Consider the following 17,539-nt stretch of genomic DNA (forward strand, 5'->3'; position numbering starts at 1 on the left):
CTAAAGTAAACCTCACTGTAGTTCCAGTGCCTTGGATTCCTCAGTGACTTAATAGTCCCTTAAGATTTAACAAGGTCTAAGACGGTGTGCTCACTGGCCTTGGTCACCCTGAGAAATTGAATCCATTGTTGATTTGCTTTTGTATACAAAGTGTGGCAAACCATCTCCTCACAGTAGACAAATTCCCTTCTTTTCAGACTCCTTGCATCTGTTAAAGTTCCCCACTTGCTCAAGAGCCCTTCCTTCCCACCAATCTGTAAAGTACAGAAATGTTCTAGGCTGTGCTCGCAGAGCTCTGTGTATGTTGTTGTCACAGGTAAAGTCCAGCCCTCATACTTTGATGTGGGTTTGGGAGGACTTGTGAAACACAACTGCACTATCGGCCTGATTGCACAATCAGTCTGTTGAGCTACCTCTTGATAAAGTGAAGACTAATTTGTGTAGAACCTTTGCAAATGATCACAGTTCTGTTTGAAGGAAGCATGCTTAAGGAAATGTTTAATCCTGGATTGTGAGGAGTCAGGGAGAGCAAGAAACCAAGTAAAGGATTCTTTGCTGTGTTAAGGGTTGTATATAACTCACATAACCGTAGAAGATAGACTAGGGCAAAGAGTCCCACGCAATTCAAAGAAATGGTCCCCATTGGTATGTCCAACCTAATTAATTTGAGTAGCCAGTGGTATAGATATTTGCTTGCATAGGATCATTGTCTGTATTAGGACTAAAAGTAATCCTGGAGGTCCTGACTCCATTCTTTATAGGCTTAAATTGTTCAAAATTTACTTTACTTAGGATTTTTTAAAAAAGATTTATTTATTGTATATGAGTGCTTTATCTGCAGAAGAGGGTATCAGATAACATAGATGGTTGTGACCCACCATGTGGTTGTTGGGAATTGAACTCAGGACCTCTGGAAGAGCAGGCGGTGCCCTTAGCCACTGAGCCATTTCTCCAGCCCCTTTACTTAGGATTTTTAAACACTTTAACCTCACTTCTAACTCACCAACCAGAGGAAGGGGAGAAAGAAGGCTTATAGGAAGAAGGGGTTGCAGACCTCTTTAGACGTAGTTCCTTGAGCCAATTCCACTCTGCGTTGTCAGGATACCAGCAGCCCAGTCTGATAGCCAACACCGAACAGCAACAGGAATCTGTAGCTGTGGCAGGATCCAGCAGAAACAGCAAGGCTCCACCTAATTGGCATGAGTCAGCGAAAGTGGCCAGAATCAGCTGGAGTACCACAAGACGTCCTCCGGAACATTTCTCTCTGTGAAGTGAAGAGCAACTCTCGAAAACCAATGGAGACCTGTGAAGCGTTGCATGGCTGAGTAGCAATGCAGAAGTGTTGTCCCACTTTTCCATGGTGATCTGTTTAACCCTTCCAAACATCATGGGCCCTCTCACAAGACAGCTCCCGGCAAAACACCACATGACACAACTGAATTTTCAAAGAAACCAGAAACTTCCACTTCAATTCTCAGTTCAGTTGGATGGTTTTCTAGATACTATATGCATGCCTGAAATCTTATGCTTGTGAACTACATGTGAGTAGATATATTTCTCACACTTGTTCCAAAGAGATTCTGGACTGTCCTTTCTAGAAGATAGTATGGGATGTAACAGCGCTTCTAGGAGGAAATCAGAAACCATCAGTGATGATGAGAAAACATGGCTGCATTGACTTTATTCTAGGATCCAGCAGTATCAGCCCCACTGAGAGAATACTGCAGGGAGATGCTGCAGTATTGCTTTGGGATGCTGGGAACTGCTCTCCCCTGGGGAGATGGAGGTGCTAGACTCAGGTCATGAGAGTCTATTCCTGGAAGCCCATTGAGAGTCAGAGTCCAGAGTCAATGCAAAAGCAAAGGACTTTTAGTTGAGCCGACATGATGGGGGTACATCAAGCTCAGAAGCGTTGAGGGACCCCGGGTAGCCAAAGCAGTGGGTTTAAATACCCTTTACAGAAGCATAATTCAGCAACAGCGATTAGTACAAACCTAGCTGGCTAACAAAATTTACCTCTAAGGGGATTGGGTAAATTGAATGGAGCACGGGAAGGAGTAAGGGAGCAGCCCGGAGGGGAGGGGGGCAGCCTGGAGGCCGATGGCCATAACATATGTTAGGACGAGATAGGGGTGGGCATGAAGATGTGGTTATTCTACAAGATATCCTGAGCTGTTGGATTCTGAGTAGGGTTGGGTAGAAACAATGGGGTGCAGCAGTGGAAATTTTTCTTAACTTGTCTCAGCTTGGCATAGATATTTCATAAAGGTTTACCATGGCTGCATTCTGGCTAACTCTGGCTGACCTGAATTCTTCAGAGGCCTTTGCAAAGTACTTTGAGAAGTAGACAGTCACTCTAGTATGTTTACACTCTTGGCATCTCATTGTTGAATTAGGTAGGTTAATGGGTTGCGTAACACAGTGCTTTGGATCAGTGTTTATTCTTTGTTACAAATGAGCCGTGGGTGGTAAGACAGACAAAAAGAAAAGACCTATCTGTGCCAAGCTGGAGACCTAAGACAGGGTAGGCTTCTGGGAGTATATGGGCTTGGCTCTAGCTGAGACTCCTAGTAGCAGGGGTCATGGAGACTGAAGAAGACACTTCATTATTAGACAGGACTCCAAGTGGAGGGAGGGGGACCACCAACCCATCTACGAAAACGTTGACTGAAAATTTACCCTGCCAACAAGATGTGCAGGGATAAAAATAGAGCAGAGATTGAGGGAATGCCCAAAAAACATCTGGAAGGGTTCAGATATTTATCCCATTACCCCTAGCTTGGGAAACAAACGTTCAGTGGCAGCATTGATTTATTATTATTATTTTTTTAGCATTGATGTTTTTTAAAGAGCTACTTAATTTTGTGAACATGGGAAGACTCATCAGGGCTGATTCCTTTTTATGTTCATTAAGAAGTATCTGGAGGTGGGGGTGGGGGTGGGGAGGGAGCTGGAGAGATGGTTCAGAGGTTAAGGGCACTGACTGCTCTTCCAGAGGTCCTGAGTTCAAGTCCCAGCAACCACATGGTGGCTCACAAACCATCTAGAATGTGATCTGATGCCCTCTTCTGGCCTGCAGGTGTACATGCAGGCAGAGCACTGGATAAATAATAATAAATAAATAAATCTTAAAGAAGAGAAATCTCTGGGAATTAGAGGACCAGGTAGAAATATACTATCTACACCCAGAATGGCATTTGAATAGGATGCCATCCATCAAAGAAGATTCAGAGGTCAGGAGAAAGGCTGTGGTTTTACAGACCTGGGGACAGTATCTGCTTAGTCCTCAGCTGGAGAGTTCCTATAAGAAAAGAGTGCCATCAGCCAGCCTTACTTAAATGTTTCAGGTATGTGGTCACTGGCAGAAAGCCTCTAAAGATAGCATCCCGAGCAGAAATGAGCCAGTACCTCCCGCGAGGCTTCTGTGTATCTCTGTCCACGCGGTGCCGCTGTCGCAGAAAGGCAACTCTGCAGAGAAAGATGTGTGGTGTTTTTTGATTAGAGAATATTACTCTGGAAAACAGAAATGACTTTGGAAATGAATCCTGTGCTTGCCTAGCAGGAAACCCTGCTGTTAAGTTCCAAGTCTGGCATTTCCGGATAGCCTCTGAGCTCAGTATCAAACCAGAGACTCCCTTTGTCAACACGGTTTCCTCTTCTCTGCCTGATGTGGGGAGCCCAACCCCCCACATCCTCTACCTGAGGATGTCCTTAAGGAAAAAACAGATTCAGTTCCCTTTCTGCAGTAGAACTGGTTCGGCAAGCACATGGAGACTCCTGCAGTTACCTACCCTATGCTAATAAGATATTTCACTAGGCACAGTGGTGCACTCCAGTAATCCCAGCACTTGGGGCCAGCCTGGTCTACAAAGTGAGTCCAGAACAGCCAAGACTACACAGAGAAACTCTAAAAACCAAAAAAAAAAAAAAAAAAAAAAAAAAAAAAAAAAAAAGCCTTGGTGTTCTGGGCATTCTTCCCCCACCTATAGGATAGCTAAGCACTGTGTTCTCCTTATTCTAGGACTGTTACGATATATGAATCAGGTAGCCCTAGAACTGCTAGCCCCACTGAATGAAACACATTCACCCTCAAAACCCCTCCCCAAGCTTTATAATTCCCTGCTTTACATGAAATAAGGGGCCCAGCATCGTCTATTTCACCACGACTGTCTGAGAGTCATCATTTATTTATTCTGGGGAAGGAAGGGCTCCCCTCCTCCCTGGGTACTTTGCTGTTGGACCTCCTGATTGGCAGCTGCTACCTGCCCAGCTGCTGCAAGCGTCTGCTGTTCACCAGTGTGCAGAAGGGCCTCAGCAGTGGTTGTTGACTTGCGTTCTGCTGGAACTGCTTTCATCCGACCTGCCTTCCGCACCTGGACTGGCTCACAGGACTCGGAACCCAGGCTGCCACTGGATGCAGAATGACACTTGCTGTGAATGTGGACCCTCTTGGGATTTCAGCCAGAAATCTCATTTCACTGGGCACCAGAGGGTTCTCAGTAGAAAGAGGCCAGAATCCTTAACAGAGAAACCCAACGGGTGTAAATGCCGCATGCAGGCACCTGAGGATTCCTACTGCTTCTCTGAGAAGCCTTGGGGATTTAGTCACTGTGGCAAAACCTTCAGGAGCAGCATCTCCCTGACCATGCAGCAGGAGTCACATCCTCCTGAGGTCTCTTGCTAGCGTGTTCAGTGGGGGTGGGGGCGGGGTTTCAGCGAACCATCTTCTGCGGTGACACACTGGAGCGATTTTTCGGGGGATGGGGAATGGACACCGTGAACATGGGTCAGAGAGTCAGATTCTTTTTAGTTACTGTTGAATTTAGACTCAGGAGTAGTTGTTTAAAAATATAGCAACTCAGGGGGGTGTGGTGGCGCCCGCCTTTAATCCCAGCACTCGGGAGGCAGAGGCAGGCGGATCGCTGTGAGTTCGAGGCCAGCCTGGTCTACAAAGTGAGTCTAGGACAGCCAAGGCTGCACAGAGAAACCTTATTTTGAAAAACAAACAAACTATATATATATATATACTCATCCCATACTCCATGGAACAGAACCTATGATATATTAGAATTATTCTGCCACTGTCTAATACACTGGAAAAGAATCTTAGAAACATAATAAAACGGTCCAAGATAAATCTTTACTAAATCTAAGATTAGGAGAATTTTGAATGCTGGTGACAGAGTTGAGAGAAGAGGAAGACTATTTCACAGTGCATTTCTTTCAGACATGTAAACGTTTGCTGACAAGGTATTTAAAGCACGTGGTTGTAGTTGAGTGGCGGGGAGGGCTTTCCTAGCGCTGGTGAAGCCCTCCAGTCAATCCCCAGCAGCACTGAATGAAAACACAGGAGTCAATGACCACGCAAAGCACCGCAATTGCGTCTCCGGCTCTTTTCTTCCTGTCGGTAGACTCAGGTAGCACAATCAGTTTAAGGGTTAGTTATATCTGCTGAAGTGCTTCTGTTCAAAGAATGCATTTAGAGGTAACATATAGAGCGATAATGTGGAGAACCCTCTTAAGACGATGGTGTGTGTGTGTGTGTTTTAAGAAAACTCAGTGGGGAGGTGGCTGCCATCTCATTTGTGGCATCACGGCTGCCCTCTGGCCTCTGGTGAGGCCCAAGATCGTCAAAAAGAGGAGCAGGAAGTTCATCAGGCACCAGTCAGACCGATATGTCAAAATTAAGCGAAACTGGCGGAAACCCAGAGGTATGGACAACAGGGTGCGGAGAAGATTCAAGGGCCAGATCCTGATGCCCAACATTGGTATGGGAGCAACAAGAAGACCAAGCACACACTGCCTAGTTCTGGTCCACAATGTCAAGGAGCTGGAAGTGCTGCTGATGTGCAACAAATCTTACTGTGCTGAGATTGCTCACAATGTTTCCTCCAAGAACCGAAAGACCATCGTAGAAAGAGCGGCACAGCTGGCCATCAGAGTCACCAATCCCAATGCCAGGCTACGCAGCGAAAAAAATGAGTGGATGGCTGGAGTGCGTGTTTTATTTGTGTTTAAATAAAACCACAAAAATTGCAAAAAAAAAAAAAAAAAAAAAAAGAAAAAGAAAAAGAAAAGAAAAGAAAACTCAGTGGAGTTGGAGTGATGGCTCAGTGGTTAAGAGTGCTTGCTGCTCTCCTAGAGGACCCAAATTTGTTTCCTAGCATCCACATTAGGGCAGTTCACAACCACAGTTGACTCCAGCTTTAGGGGATCTGACTCTGTCTTCTTGCCTCACTTGTGCATGGCTGTGTGTGCATCTGAAGTAAGTAAAAATAAATATTAAAAAAAAAAACCTTCACACTAGAAACAGAAGACACATTATACTGTGTGGAAGGCTTCCAGAGAGCTGTTCTTCCATAGTTGCTTTATTTGATGAAAACAAAGCATGAACCACACATGCAACTTCAAGTTTTCTAATATTCACATTAAAGGAAGGAAGGAAGGAAAGAAGGAGAGAAGGAAGGAAGGAAGAAACAGAGGCTGACGATTTGACTCAGCAGGTAAGGTGCCTCCCAAGGCCTGATGACCTGAGTTCGACTCCCGGGTCCCATAGGGTGGAAAAAGAGGATCAAGTCCAGTAAGTTGCTTTCTGACATTCGCATGTGCACCACAGTGCCAATACAAATACATGCACTAAGTAAGAAATGTGTGACATTGTCAGTGACATTTTTATTTTACTTGTATACTCCTTAAGCAGTAGTATTTATACTGTGGTACTTGCTACTTGCTATATTTCATATCCTCTGTTATTACAGCTGAGTGGCTACTGCATTAAACAGTACAACCCTAGAGCATTAGGGAATGAATTCTACAGAGCTCTCTTATAGGGCATTTGTCCCAGTACAAATCCACACTCAGGGCTTTAGTAGATTCTATTTTTAAAAGGTGAATAATCTAGCTGGGCAGTGGTGGCACCCGCCTTTAATCCCCAGCACTTGGGAGGCAGAGGCAGGTGGGTCGCTGTGAGTTCGAGGCCAGCCTGGTCTACAAAGTGAGTCCAGGACAGCCAAGGCTGCACAGAGGAAAAAAAAAAATCTGGCCAGGCATGGTGGCACACACCTTTCTTCCCGGCACTTGGGAGGCAGAGGCAGGTGAATCTGTGAATTCGAGGCCAGCCTGGTCTACAAAGAGAGTTCCAGGACAGCCAGGGCTATTACACAAGAGAAAGCTTGTTTTGGGAAAAACAAAACAAAGCAAAAAAGTGAATAATACCTGGTTGACAGAGGTTAGACATAACAATGCTTTGGTTGTACTATGGTGTGAAAGCATTTCAGACAGTCTATGTTTTGTTTTCAGTATAGTATTTACATGCATTACAATAAGCGATTGAACACTTATTATGAGCCAGGTTTGTGTTGGATGATTTTGCCCATCTGGAGGCTAACATAAATGTTCTGGATGTGTTTCAGATAGGCTGGGCTAAGCTATAATGGTTTTTGGCAAGTGCATTAAACATGCTGCTTATGTAGGTGCTTATGGGGTGCTAGGCACCCCATGGTCTGCTCTTGCTCCACACCCCCAGCCGCTTAAGTGCATTACTTATTTACCTGTTTTACCTATTTTTGTGTTACATTTACTTGGTTTGTGTGTGCACAAGCTGTTGTGCCCGACTGGATGTCAGATGACAACTTGTGAGAATCGGTTCTTCCCTTCTACCACATTGGTTCCAGAGAGTCTGGTTGTCTGTCTTGGCAGTAGGCGCCTTTATCCAGGCTGAGCCATCTAACTGGCCTTTATTTGGACTTTTCAAACAGAGCCTGTTGCCTTAGCTGTTGCCCTGCTGGTTTCAAATTCACAGCAGTATCTCCAGGGCTGAGATTTTTTAAGGACGAACCACCATACCCACCTTAAATGTATTTTTTTTAATTTATACTTTCAACTGGAACATCAGGTCTACTGGGGCATCATGCCATGGTAGATTATGAGGCACCTGTATCCGGAAGTTGGCCCTCTGAGGACTGAACTCTTTTCATTTTCTCTTCCATGCGCTCTTTCATAATTTAACCTCCCAGTAACATCGTGGTTTTAAATCAGAAGTCTTCTCTCTCAGTAGCACATCCAGTATGCGTCTCCCATTAGTCACCCGATGAAATGGTAGCAGCAGAAGGAGGAATTGAGTGACTAGTAGATTCTTTTATCTGAGAACTCTCAAGAGGGATGGTGCTGAAATGCTGTCAACACTGGCAGGTCTATTGGAACAAAAGATGATAAGTCTGTGTGCCACTGTTTGATACAGTCCATCACACTTTGATAGCTATTACTTGTCTTCTTCTTCTTCTGATTGGCATATAGATGTATTATTATTATTATTATTATTATTATTATTATTATTATTATCATTATTACTACTATTAGTTTTTTTTTAATGAGACAGAGTTTCTCTGTGTAGCCTTGGCTGTCCTGGACTCATTTTGTAGACCAGGCTGGCCTCTAACTCACAGTGATCCGCCTGCCTCTGCCTCCCAAGTGCTGGGATTAAAGGCGTGCACCACCACGCCTGGCTATAGATGTAAGTCTTAAGATTTTATTGAAAAGCGGAAAATGTTCATTTATTAGAAGGAAGCTGCACAGAAGACTGCGTAGGTTCTTAACAGTTAGCTAAGAAATTTATTTCCTTTTTGAAGGAAGGCCTTGAATTCCTGATTCTACTGTCTCTACCTGTTGGTGCTGGGATTACTGGTCACTGCACATGTTTTAACAAGCTGCATCTGTGTTCGTATAGGGTTTCTACTAAAGTATATTTGGTGATCAGTACACACACACACACACACACACACACACACACACACACACACACACACACACCCTTAACATCCATGTGGGCATTTAGAACTTTTTATGTATGAAAGAAAACAATGTCTGTTAAATAGGTGCTCATTTAAATGGGAAATCCCCATTTTATAGGGCCTATGCAAGAACTGCAATCGCAACTAAAAGAAACTGTTCAGATTGTATGGAAATCGGACTGTATTTATTTAAGTCTTGGCAAGATGGATGAAGGCACATCTTTAGACTTCAGTTAGATTTGATTTTCTTCATGGATCTGTAGTTGTGAATTGAAGTGGATTAGTCTCTGAGCTTCTGTCCCTCACCTTAACAGAGCTATGGTGAAGGAGGTGTTGTTCCGGGGCCCTGTAGTGTTTGTTCTGCTTGGATCTGTTGTTCTCACATGCCTTGTATTGCAATTCCCAAGCTTATTGTTGTGGATTTTTTTTCCTCTTTTGTTTTTTGAGGCAGGGTCTCTCTGTGTAGCTTTGACTATCCTGGACTCGCTTTGTAGACTATGCTGGCCTCTGACTCAAGAGATCTGCCTGCCTCTGCCTCTCAAGTGCTTGGATTAAAGGCATGCACCACCATGCCCCGTTGATGTTGATGGTTTTTTATTGGGATGATCTCAGAGTTCCTCTCCTTGGACTGAAAGAGAAGGGAAGCAAGTGGCCCTCTCATTCGTCTGTTGACTCCGAGACCTCTTGCTGGTAGTTCATAGACAGCAGTGCTTCCCACACTCTAGTGTGTACGGTTGGATGAGAAGAAAGCTGATGGTCACAGGTTGGAGGCCTCCTAGGTGGGCAGCGTTGGAAGTTTGGAAGTGAAAAGTATTTAAAACTCCAGTTGGTTTATTAGTTGGTGGGTGATGGTAACTGGGATGTGTGTGGATGAACAAACTTAGATATAGTATCTACACTTTAGTTACTGAGGTGAGATCTTGGTTGGGTGGCTATTGGGTGAATATCCTTTGGGGTGATAGTGCAGGTTGGCATTGGAAGGAACATGATACCCAGTTCTTAACCACCATGGTGTGTATGGTATGCATAGCAGTCAAAGCATGGGGCTGTGTAGGCTCTTAATTACTAAACTTAGCCATCAAGGCCCTCTGCCCCATGCCATAGTTCCCTCCACTCTCCTAGGATGTCTTGAAGGCCTTTAGTTTCTAAGGAGAGTTTAATTTCCTGCCTTGTTTCCTTCTTCTGGAGAGGAATCCCTAACGGAAATGGCCAATCTGCTTTCTGCTGGCCGGGGACAACAGGAAAGGTTAGTGGTTGGGTAGGTAGATATAGAGGTTCATGATAGAAATTGGGAGCTATCTTCACCAATTTTCCATTTTTACAGCCATCAAGGTTAGTTTGTCCAAATCTAGAGGAAAGAAAGTGAGTTGTTAGTTTGATAATGCAGCGGGCAAAGTAGAGTGACTGAATACAGTCATCAGCAGGCCTAGGGAACAGAGGGGCCAGCTCAGCAGATGGGCCAGTTGAGATGCAGAACCAGAGGCACATAGAAAGTCAGCCTACTTTTTATAGACTATGAAATAAGTTAGAAATCCACCATAAAAAGGACGCAAGAGGTCAAATCAGATAGAGTAAGTTATCTAGAACATCCACAGTTAAAATTCCTAGGTAGAGGATGCCAGCACATTGCTCTTGTCATCATTGTCATTGTCGCCGTCGTCGTCATCATCATCATCATCATCATCATCATCATCATCATCATCATCATTTTGGTTTTTTGAGACAGGGTTTCTCTGTGTAGCCTTGCTTTGCCTGGATCTCCTTTTGTAGACCAGGCTGGCCTTGAACTCACAGAGATCCACCTGCCTCTGCCTGTGCCCCCCACTCCATGCCCAAGTGCCAGGATAAAAGGCGTGCAACACCACACCTCACTTATTCTTTCTTGAGGTAATAAGTATTGGCATAGAGGAAGTATAGAACCACCAATGGTGAAGCTGATGAGCCTGTATCTGAGGGTCCAGGAGCTCAGTAGCAGGTCCTCAGGGTGAAACATGTGTTCCAAACTCACATATCTATGCCGCTGACATATCCTTTTGGAAGTTGGACAGTGAGAGGTAACGTGTTTTGTCAGTCACAAAGATGAGGAAGGTCGCCAGGCATGTTGGGGGTGGTACTTAATAACCAAGGCATTTGAAGTTCTCTAGGTGACCATCTTATCTGGTCCAGGGCTGTTATCAACTTGTAGGCTTTGTGAGAGTGCATATAATGGGGTGAGCCTGATTCTGACTCCCTCTTGTACAATTTCTATTTGCTAGGAAAGCCTCTATTCACTCCGTATGAGTATCTGGTTTGCCTGGAGGCCAAATATCTCTGTCTTATACTCCTCTGGTCATGTCACCGGTGCAACCTCCACATGATGTGCGTCTTTGGAGAGGGAAAACTCTTTCTTGGCTCTTCATGAAGTTGAGTAGGGGAGCCAGGGTGATGGATGATCCGATGGTCACCAAAGCCACCTTGAGCCAGTGGCTTGCAAGACAGTTGCTTCAAGTCCAAGTAGAATAAGGGAACCTAGACAGAAAGTGAGAAAAGCCAACTTAAATTTAGGAAGGAAAAGTAAGAAGGGCAAGTTGTGATACTTTGCTGTGAGTCCTTCCAGAGACATTTATTGGAGAGTTTTGCTTTTGGGCTCATAGGTCATAACATTTTGTATTCTGCCCTAATGGGTTCTCTACCGCTTTTGTCTAATTCATTTTTATGGTCTCATAGTAATTCTGAGATTACATACGTTGATATTATGTGGTCCTGTAAATGCTGCAGTGTCACATCCTTGTGACATTTTATACACATGCAGATGCGCTCAAATATATACTTGGATGTCACACTTTTCCATTGCTGCTATGAAGTACATGAGGGAATCAACTTTAATCTGAAGAGTTTATAATGCCTGACAGTTTTACAGGTTTCAGCCCTCGGGCCTAAGGTGAAGAGGAGTATTACAGCTTGCAAACTTTTAGCAGAGGAGGCTCCTCACTTCATAACCATGAGGCAGAGTGAGAGGACAAGCTTGCAGTCAGGGTATATAAAGACACCCCTCTCACCAGTGACCCACTTCTTAATAGACTTTACCTCCCAATAACCCCAGGATTTACCCATTGGTGATGTCAGTACTCTGGAACCAGCTATCTCTTAATAGCACCTATGTCTGGGGACCGAACCTTCAACACGTGAACCTTTGCCAGCATTTTATATCCAAGCTCTAATGATGAATACGCTTGGATGAATTTGTGTAGGTGAAATTTCTGGGTCAGGGGGAGTCTGTGGGGGAGAGGATGGCCAAGAAGGAGGTTTAGAGGCAGGCGGCACTTCTGTCTTCTTCAAGTCTTAAAATTGAAACCCAAAACCCAGCTTCTTACTGAAAAGGGTGACTGAAGGAGTATCCTGAAGTTTAGTATTAGAAACAGGCTAGAAAAGACTCAGCGATGACTCTTACCAGATAGGGAAAGAAAGACTACACTAGGATAGAGGGTGACCTAGTGTGCTGGCACTGCCTGCCATGTGGCCGAAAGCAGGGATGTACTAGAGAGAAAGTCAGGACAGTGGGCAGACTTGTTATAGAAACAGGTGCAGAGCAGAAAGGATAAACTTAGCTGACCCCAGAGCTGCACTGGTGGCTCAGTGCTTGAGAAATGTTGTTTCTCACTTTAAAAAGTGTGTTTCTAGGACAGGCCGCCATCTTTACAAGGTGATACCCAAGCTTTCTGCTTTGGGAAACATTTAAGACAAAAACTGTAGGTATTACTTTTTCATTTCCCTAGAACCCACAGAAAATACTGCCAACTTGGCCCAACCAGTATCACGCTATAGCCCCAGTGCCACCCCCCACTGAATGCCTCTGGAGCAAGACTGCTGACAATACACACAGTGAGTCACGTCCAAGTCATGCAAGAGACTGGTGCTTCCCTTTAGGATGGCAATTAGGTTTAGCCAGAGAGTCAGCAGACTGACAGGACCCGTGGGCCTCAAAAAACCACAGTTATGTGTGACAGAGACAGTGGAACCTCTGTATGTCTTGTACCCAGTACAGCTTGTTAGCTTGCTTTCCATCTGCGTTTTCCTGGGGCTCCTGTGGCCCTGTGCCACCTTTGCATGAAAGTACTTGAGGTAATGTGTCTGGAGTAAATGTGTCTCCAGTGAGGGAACTTTGTTGCTATGCTACCTTGTATCAGGGAGCTGGGAAACAGAGCTCTTCAAACCAGCCCTGGTCTCAAGCCACTGGCAATAACAACCATTGAGCAACTGTACATGTGTATACAAGCATGTAAAAAAGTAATCTGTGCACTGAAACTAAGATATTTTGCCAGGTTACTAAATAAGTTGAAGAAGTACACATCCTAAGCAGCGCAGCAGTGGTTATTTTCCCACACTTTTGTCCGTTGTGAATACTGCTAAAATTTCTCAATCTGACATATAGAATGTGGCATTTTGCCTAATTTCTGTTTGGTCTAATATGAAAGAAGTTGAGCATCATTTTACGGGATTGTAAATCATTCAATTGCTCTTTCTGAGTTATCACCTAAAATCATAACTGTAGTCCACTATTTTATTTTGGGTTACTTTGCCTTCCTCTTTATTGATTTGTAGGAGCTTTTTGTGAATTAAAGTTGTTTAGCTAGTCCCAGTTACATGCCTATATATATTTTATTAACCATTGTGGTTATGGTATTTTGTGTTTTGCATGAAAGGTGTATTTTTATTTTGATTTACCTTTATTTTTGTCACTGCTAAAATAATTAGTTTTTAAATTTTAGATGGGTTTGACCGGTGAGATGGCCTAGTGGTTACGAACACTGGCTGTGCAGGGCGTGTTGGCACATGCCTGTAATCCCTGCACTCAGGAGGAAGGGCAGGTGGATCACTGTGAGTTCCAGGCCAGCCTGGTCTACAAAGGGAGTCTAGGACAGCCAAGATAACACAGAGAAACCCTGTCTCAAAAAAACCAACCCCCCCAAAAAAAAACCAAAAAAAAAGGTACATACATAAATTTTTTTTTTAATTAAAAAAAATTCAGATGGATTTTACTTTTAAGGCAAAGTATTATGGTGTGACCATACTGGACTCAAACTTGGGATCCTTCTCCCTGCCTCTGCTTCACAAGTAGCTAGGTTACACATGCCCATCATTCCAGCAAAAGCAAATGTTTGCTTCTAATGTATCTCCTTCTTAATTTTTCACCATGATTTAAATTTTTTGAATATTACTTTTTTTATCTGGGTCTGTACAAGACCAGAGCCACCATCTTAGCAAAGATGACACTTACAGTGCTCTTGACAGGCCTGGCCCACGTGGAAATGAGGGCCAGTATCCTCAGGCAGGTTAGCTCTGGAACCCTGACCCCTCCTCTCTGTGCCTCTCTGACTTGATTGTGCTCATAGGACACAAAGTGAGAGCCCTAGACCAGCCTGTTAGCGAATTCAGCTCAGCCAACTCTTAAGTATGTCTTTCAAAAGGATCCCTTAAAAATGGCATTTGCCACTGTTTGGATTATTATCTGTCTCAAATGAAAACTGTTAAGGGGTGAGCTGTTGAGGAAAGACCCCAAACTCAGGCAGTACGCAAAAGCAAAGAGCATTTATTCTGCAGGCATTTCCAGCATGCAGGGTTGCCGCCCCAAAGTGAGCACACAGGTTCAATTTATAGACAGTTAGAGGGTCTTGTCATGATTTTTTCTTCTCTCTGTCTCTGTCTCTGTCTCTCTCTCTTGGTTTTGGTTTTTTAAGACAGGGTTTCTCTGTGAGCTTTGGCTGTCCTGGACTTGCTTTTGTAGACCAGGCTGGCCACAGTGATCCACCTGCCCCTTCCCCCTGAGTGCTGGAATAAAAGGCATTCACCACCAGGCCTGGCTCTTGTGATGACTTTCAAACTTATTGGTTAGAAGTGAGTCAGAGTATATGAAGGGACTCAGTACTGCCTACTTGTTTGGGCACTCTTCCTAGTTACTGGGGGTTTTGTTGAGGCATTGAGGTTTGGCTTCTACTCAGGAGTTGACTTTTAATTTGATTGGTTAGGGCCAGCTGTGTTCTTTTCTGGGAACAGCAAGGCCTTAAAATAATATTAACATAGTTTCTGGTCAACCTGACCTATAAGCTGATTGGCTGCCTGAGAGCTATGGCTTTTTCAGGAATTGTTTTCCTGAATTCTGAGACACAGAAGTTCAAGTCTAGTCAGGCAAAGTGGCAAACTGAAGCCTGTCATGGAATCAGGCTGGCTTGTAAAAACCTGTCCTCCCGCTGGGCGTGGTGGCACATGCCTTTAATCCCAGCACTTGGGAGGCAGAGACAGGAGGATCACTGTGAGTTCGAGGCCAGCCTGGTCTACAGAGCGAGTTCAGGACAGCCAAGGCTACACAGAGAAACCCTGTCTCGAAAACCAAACCAAACCAAACCAAACCAAACCAAACCAAACCAAACCAAAATTGTCCTCCTTGTTCCTCCCTTGAAACATTGTTCATTTCTAATCTTTGAGATGCAGTCACAGGCAGGTATTTTTGTTTAAGAATCATCAGCTAGGGCTAGAGAGTTGGCTCAGTGGTTAAGAACACTGTCTGCTCTTCCAAAGATCCCTGGGTTCAATTCCCAGCACCCACATGGCAGCTCACAACTGTCTGTAACTCCAAGATCTGACACCCTCACACCAATGCACATAAATTAAAATTAAACAAAAATTGAAAAAAACAAAACAAAACAAAACAAAAAAGAATTCTTAAAAAAAAAAGAATCATCAGCTATACCATAGAAATGCATTTTTAAACAAATTTAACAGAAGCGTTAATAATACAAGGGCCACACATGAGGGCAAGCAATTAAAGAATGATGCGTCCAGCAAGGGCAGATACGAAATCCTTCAGCCAGGGGGACCAGGACTTCGCAGAAGCATTCACCAGACTCATCAAAACACTCACTTAGGCCAAAGAGAGTTAAAAAAACTTATGAGGGGAGCCAGATATAAGGTTTTTCAATTGGGAAAGATGGTAAAACAAACAAACAAACAAACAAACAAAAAACAAAACAAAACAAAAAAACCCAAAACCCCCACCTGCCAAGCTGTTAATTCTTCTATCTCTGGTCAACAAAAACTGTCAGGGATGTGGATAGCGGGCCAACGACCTGGAGCTAACTGGGAGATAGATTACACAAAAGTAAAACAAGAAATATATGGCTATAAATACTTGCCAGTCTTTGTAGATACCTTTTCAGGATGGGTGGCAGCTTTCCCCACTAAAACGGAGACTACTAATATCACATGGCAAAGCAAATATCAGAAGACATCATTCCCAGGTATGTATTGCCTACCCTACTTGGGTCAGACAACGGACCAGCATTCGTCTCTCCGGTAACATAGTCTCTTATGCATATTCTGGGGACCAATTGGAAGCTACATTCTACATTGTCTTTTGTCATTCTAATGCCCTTGCTAAAGTGAAATTATGATAATACTTTCTTAAGGATTTTCCATGATTCCTTTTTTTTTTTTCCACTCTAATTTGTAATTTTTTTTTTTTTTTTTTTTTTGAGACAGGGTTTCTCTGTGTAGTCTCTGTAGACAGGCTGTCCTGGACTTGCTTTGTAGACCGGGCTGGCATTGAACTTACATAGATCCACCTGCTTCTGCCTCCCAAGTGCTGGGATTAAAGGTGTGCGCCACACCCGGCTTCTAATTTGTAATTTTATGTGTTCTTAATTATTGTCAGTATATAACTGAAATATATAAAATTGACGAGCTTATAGCTAGTGGGGCCAAAATACAAATTATCAACATCAGGAATGAAAAGAGGTACCACTACAGATCCAGCAGATATTGAGGATAAGGCATAGTCTTTAGTCTGTTCAGGCTGCTTTAACAAAAAGGCTGGCTGGGCATGGTAAGAGAATAATTTATTCATAATCCCTTTCAACCCCACTATGTTGACAAATGACTCAGGATAGGGACTCTAGATTGCACCAGCAAAAAGCCTGGTCACTAGAGAATTAACAGATGAGATCTTGAAGCCCTTCAGTTTAAAACAAAAAACAAACAAGAACTCTGTTGGTTTGCCAATTGTGCGTGTGCTGGTAGGGTGGTCCGCCATCTTCCACTCTCCTGCCCAAACCTTACCACCATATAGCCTTCACTTGGCTGGTCCTGGTTTTCATCCTTCACAGTAAACCAGCAAACAGGCAAAGTGTGTTGTGTGAACTGTTCTAGGCAGAGTCAACCGGACCAAGTGTGGGTGTCTTGCAGTTGGTGTGGAAAGTGAGACCAAGTCCTGGGACTGCTCAGTTGCATTAACTCTTAAGGAGTGTTAGAACTGGATTGCAATGTGGACACCTAGTCAGCAAGCCTAAAGCCCAATTGGTGAGTGTCTATAAAGTTGTATATTATTGAATTCTAAGCAATAACGAGGAACAAACCATTCACACATACTAATGGGCCCTAAAGAAATTATGTACAGCGGAAGAGTATCTCAAAAGGCTATAGGGTTACATTTATATGAAATCCGTAGGGACAAATCTGCACTGCGGGACGACACATGAGTGAGGTGGTGGCAGGTGTGGATGTTAAAAGGGAGTAGTGAAACTCTTCTGACTGCGGTACGAGTTAAACCCAGTATGGGCAGACACAGCCAAATACCCCCCACTGTAAGACAAACATCCCAAGGTAGGGATGTTTTTGTGTGTGTAAGTGAGGAATGAAACCTACTCAGCGGTAAGTTGCTCAGCTACACAATTTAAACACCACGCCAGACGAAAGCAGCCTCCTTGCCATCTCTGCAG

At 43.9% G+C, this 17,539-nt stretch overlaps 1 protein-coding gene across 1 annotated transcript; it reads left to right on the forward strand.

Annotated features, from left to right (window-relative positions):
- The first annotated feature begins 5,503 nt into the window (after nucleotides 1-5,503).
- LOC127203178 (60S ribosomal protein L32-like) lies at nucleotides 5,504-6,022 on the forward strand. The gene has a single exon (XM_051161976.1). It carries the CDS (start codon nucleotides 5,504-5,506, stop codon nucleotides 6,020-6,022), a length of 519 nt encoding a protein of 172 aa, XP_051017933.1.
- Nucleotides 6,023-17,539: the final 11,517 nt, after the last annotated feature.

Source organism: Acomys russatus, chromosome 19 (genome assembly GCF_903995435.1).
Source record: "Acomys russatus chromosome 19, mAcoRus1.1, whole genome shotgun sequence".
Taxonomy (NCBI): domain Eukaryota; kingdom Metazoa; phylum Chordata; class Mammalia; order Rodentia; family Muridae; genus Acomys; species Acomys russatus.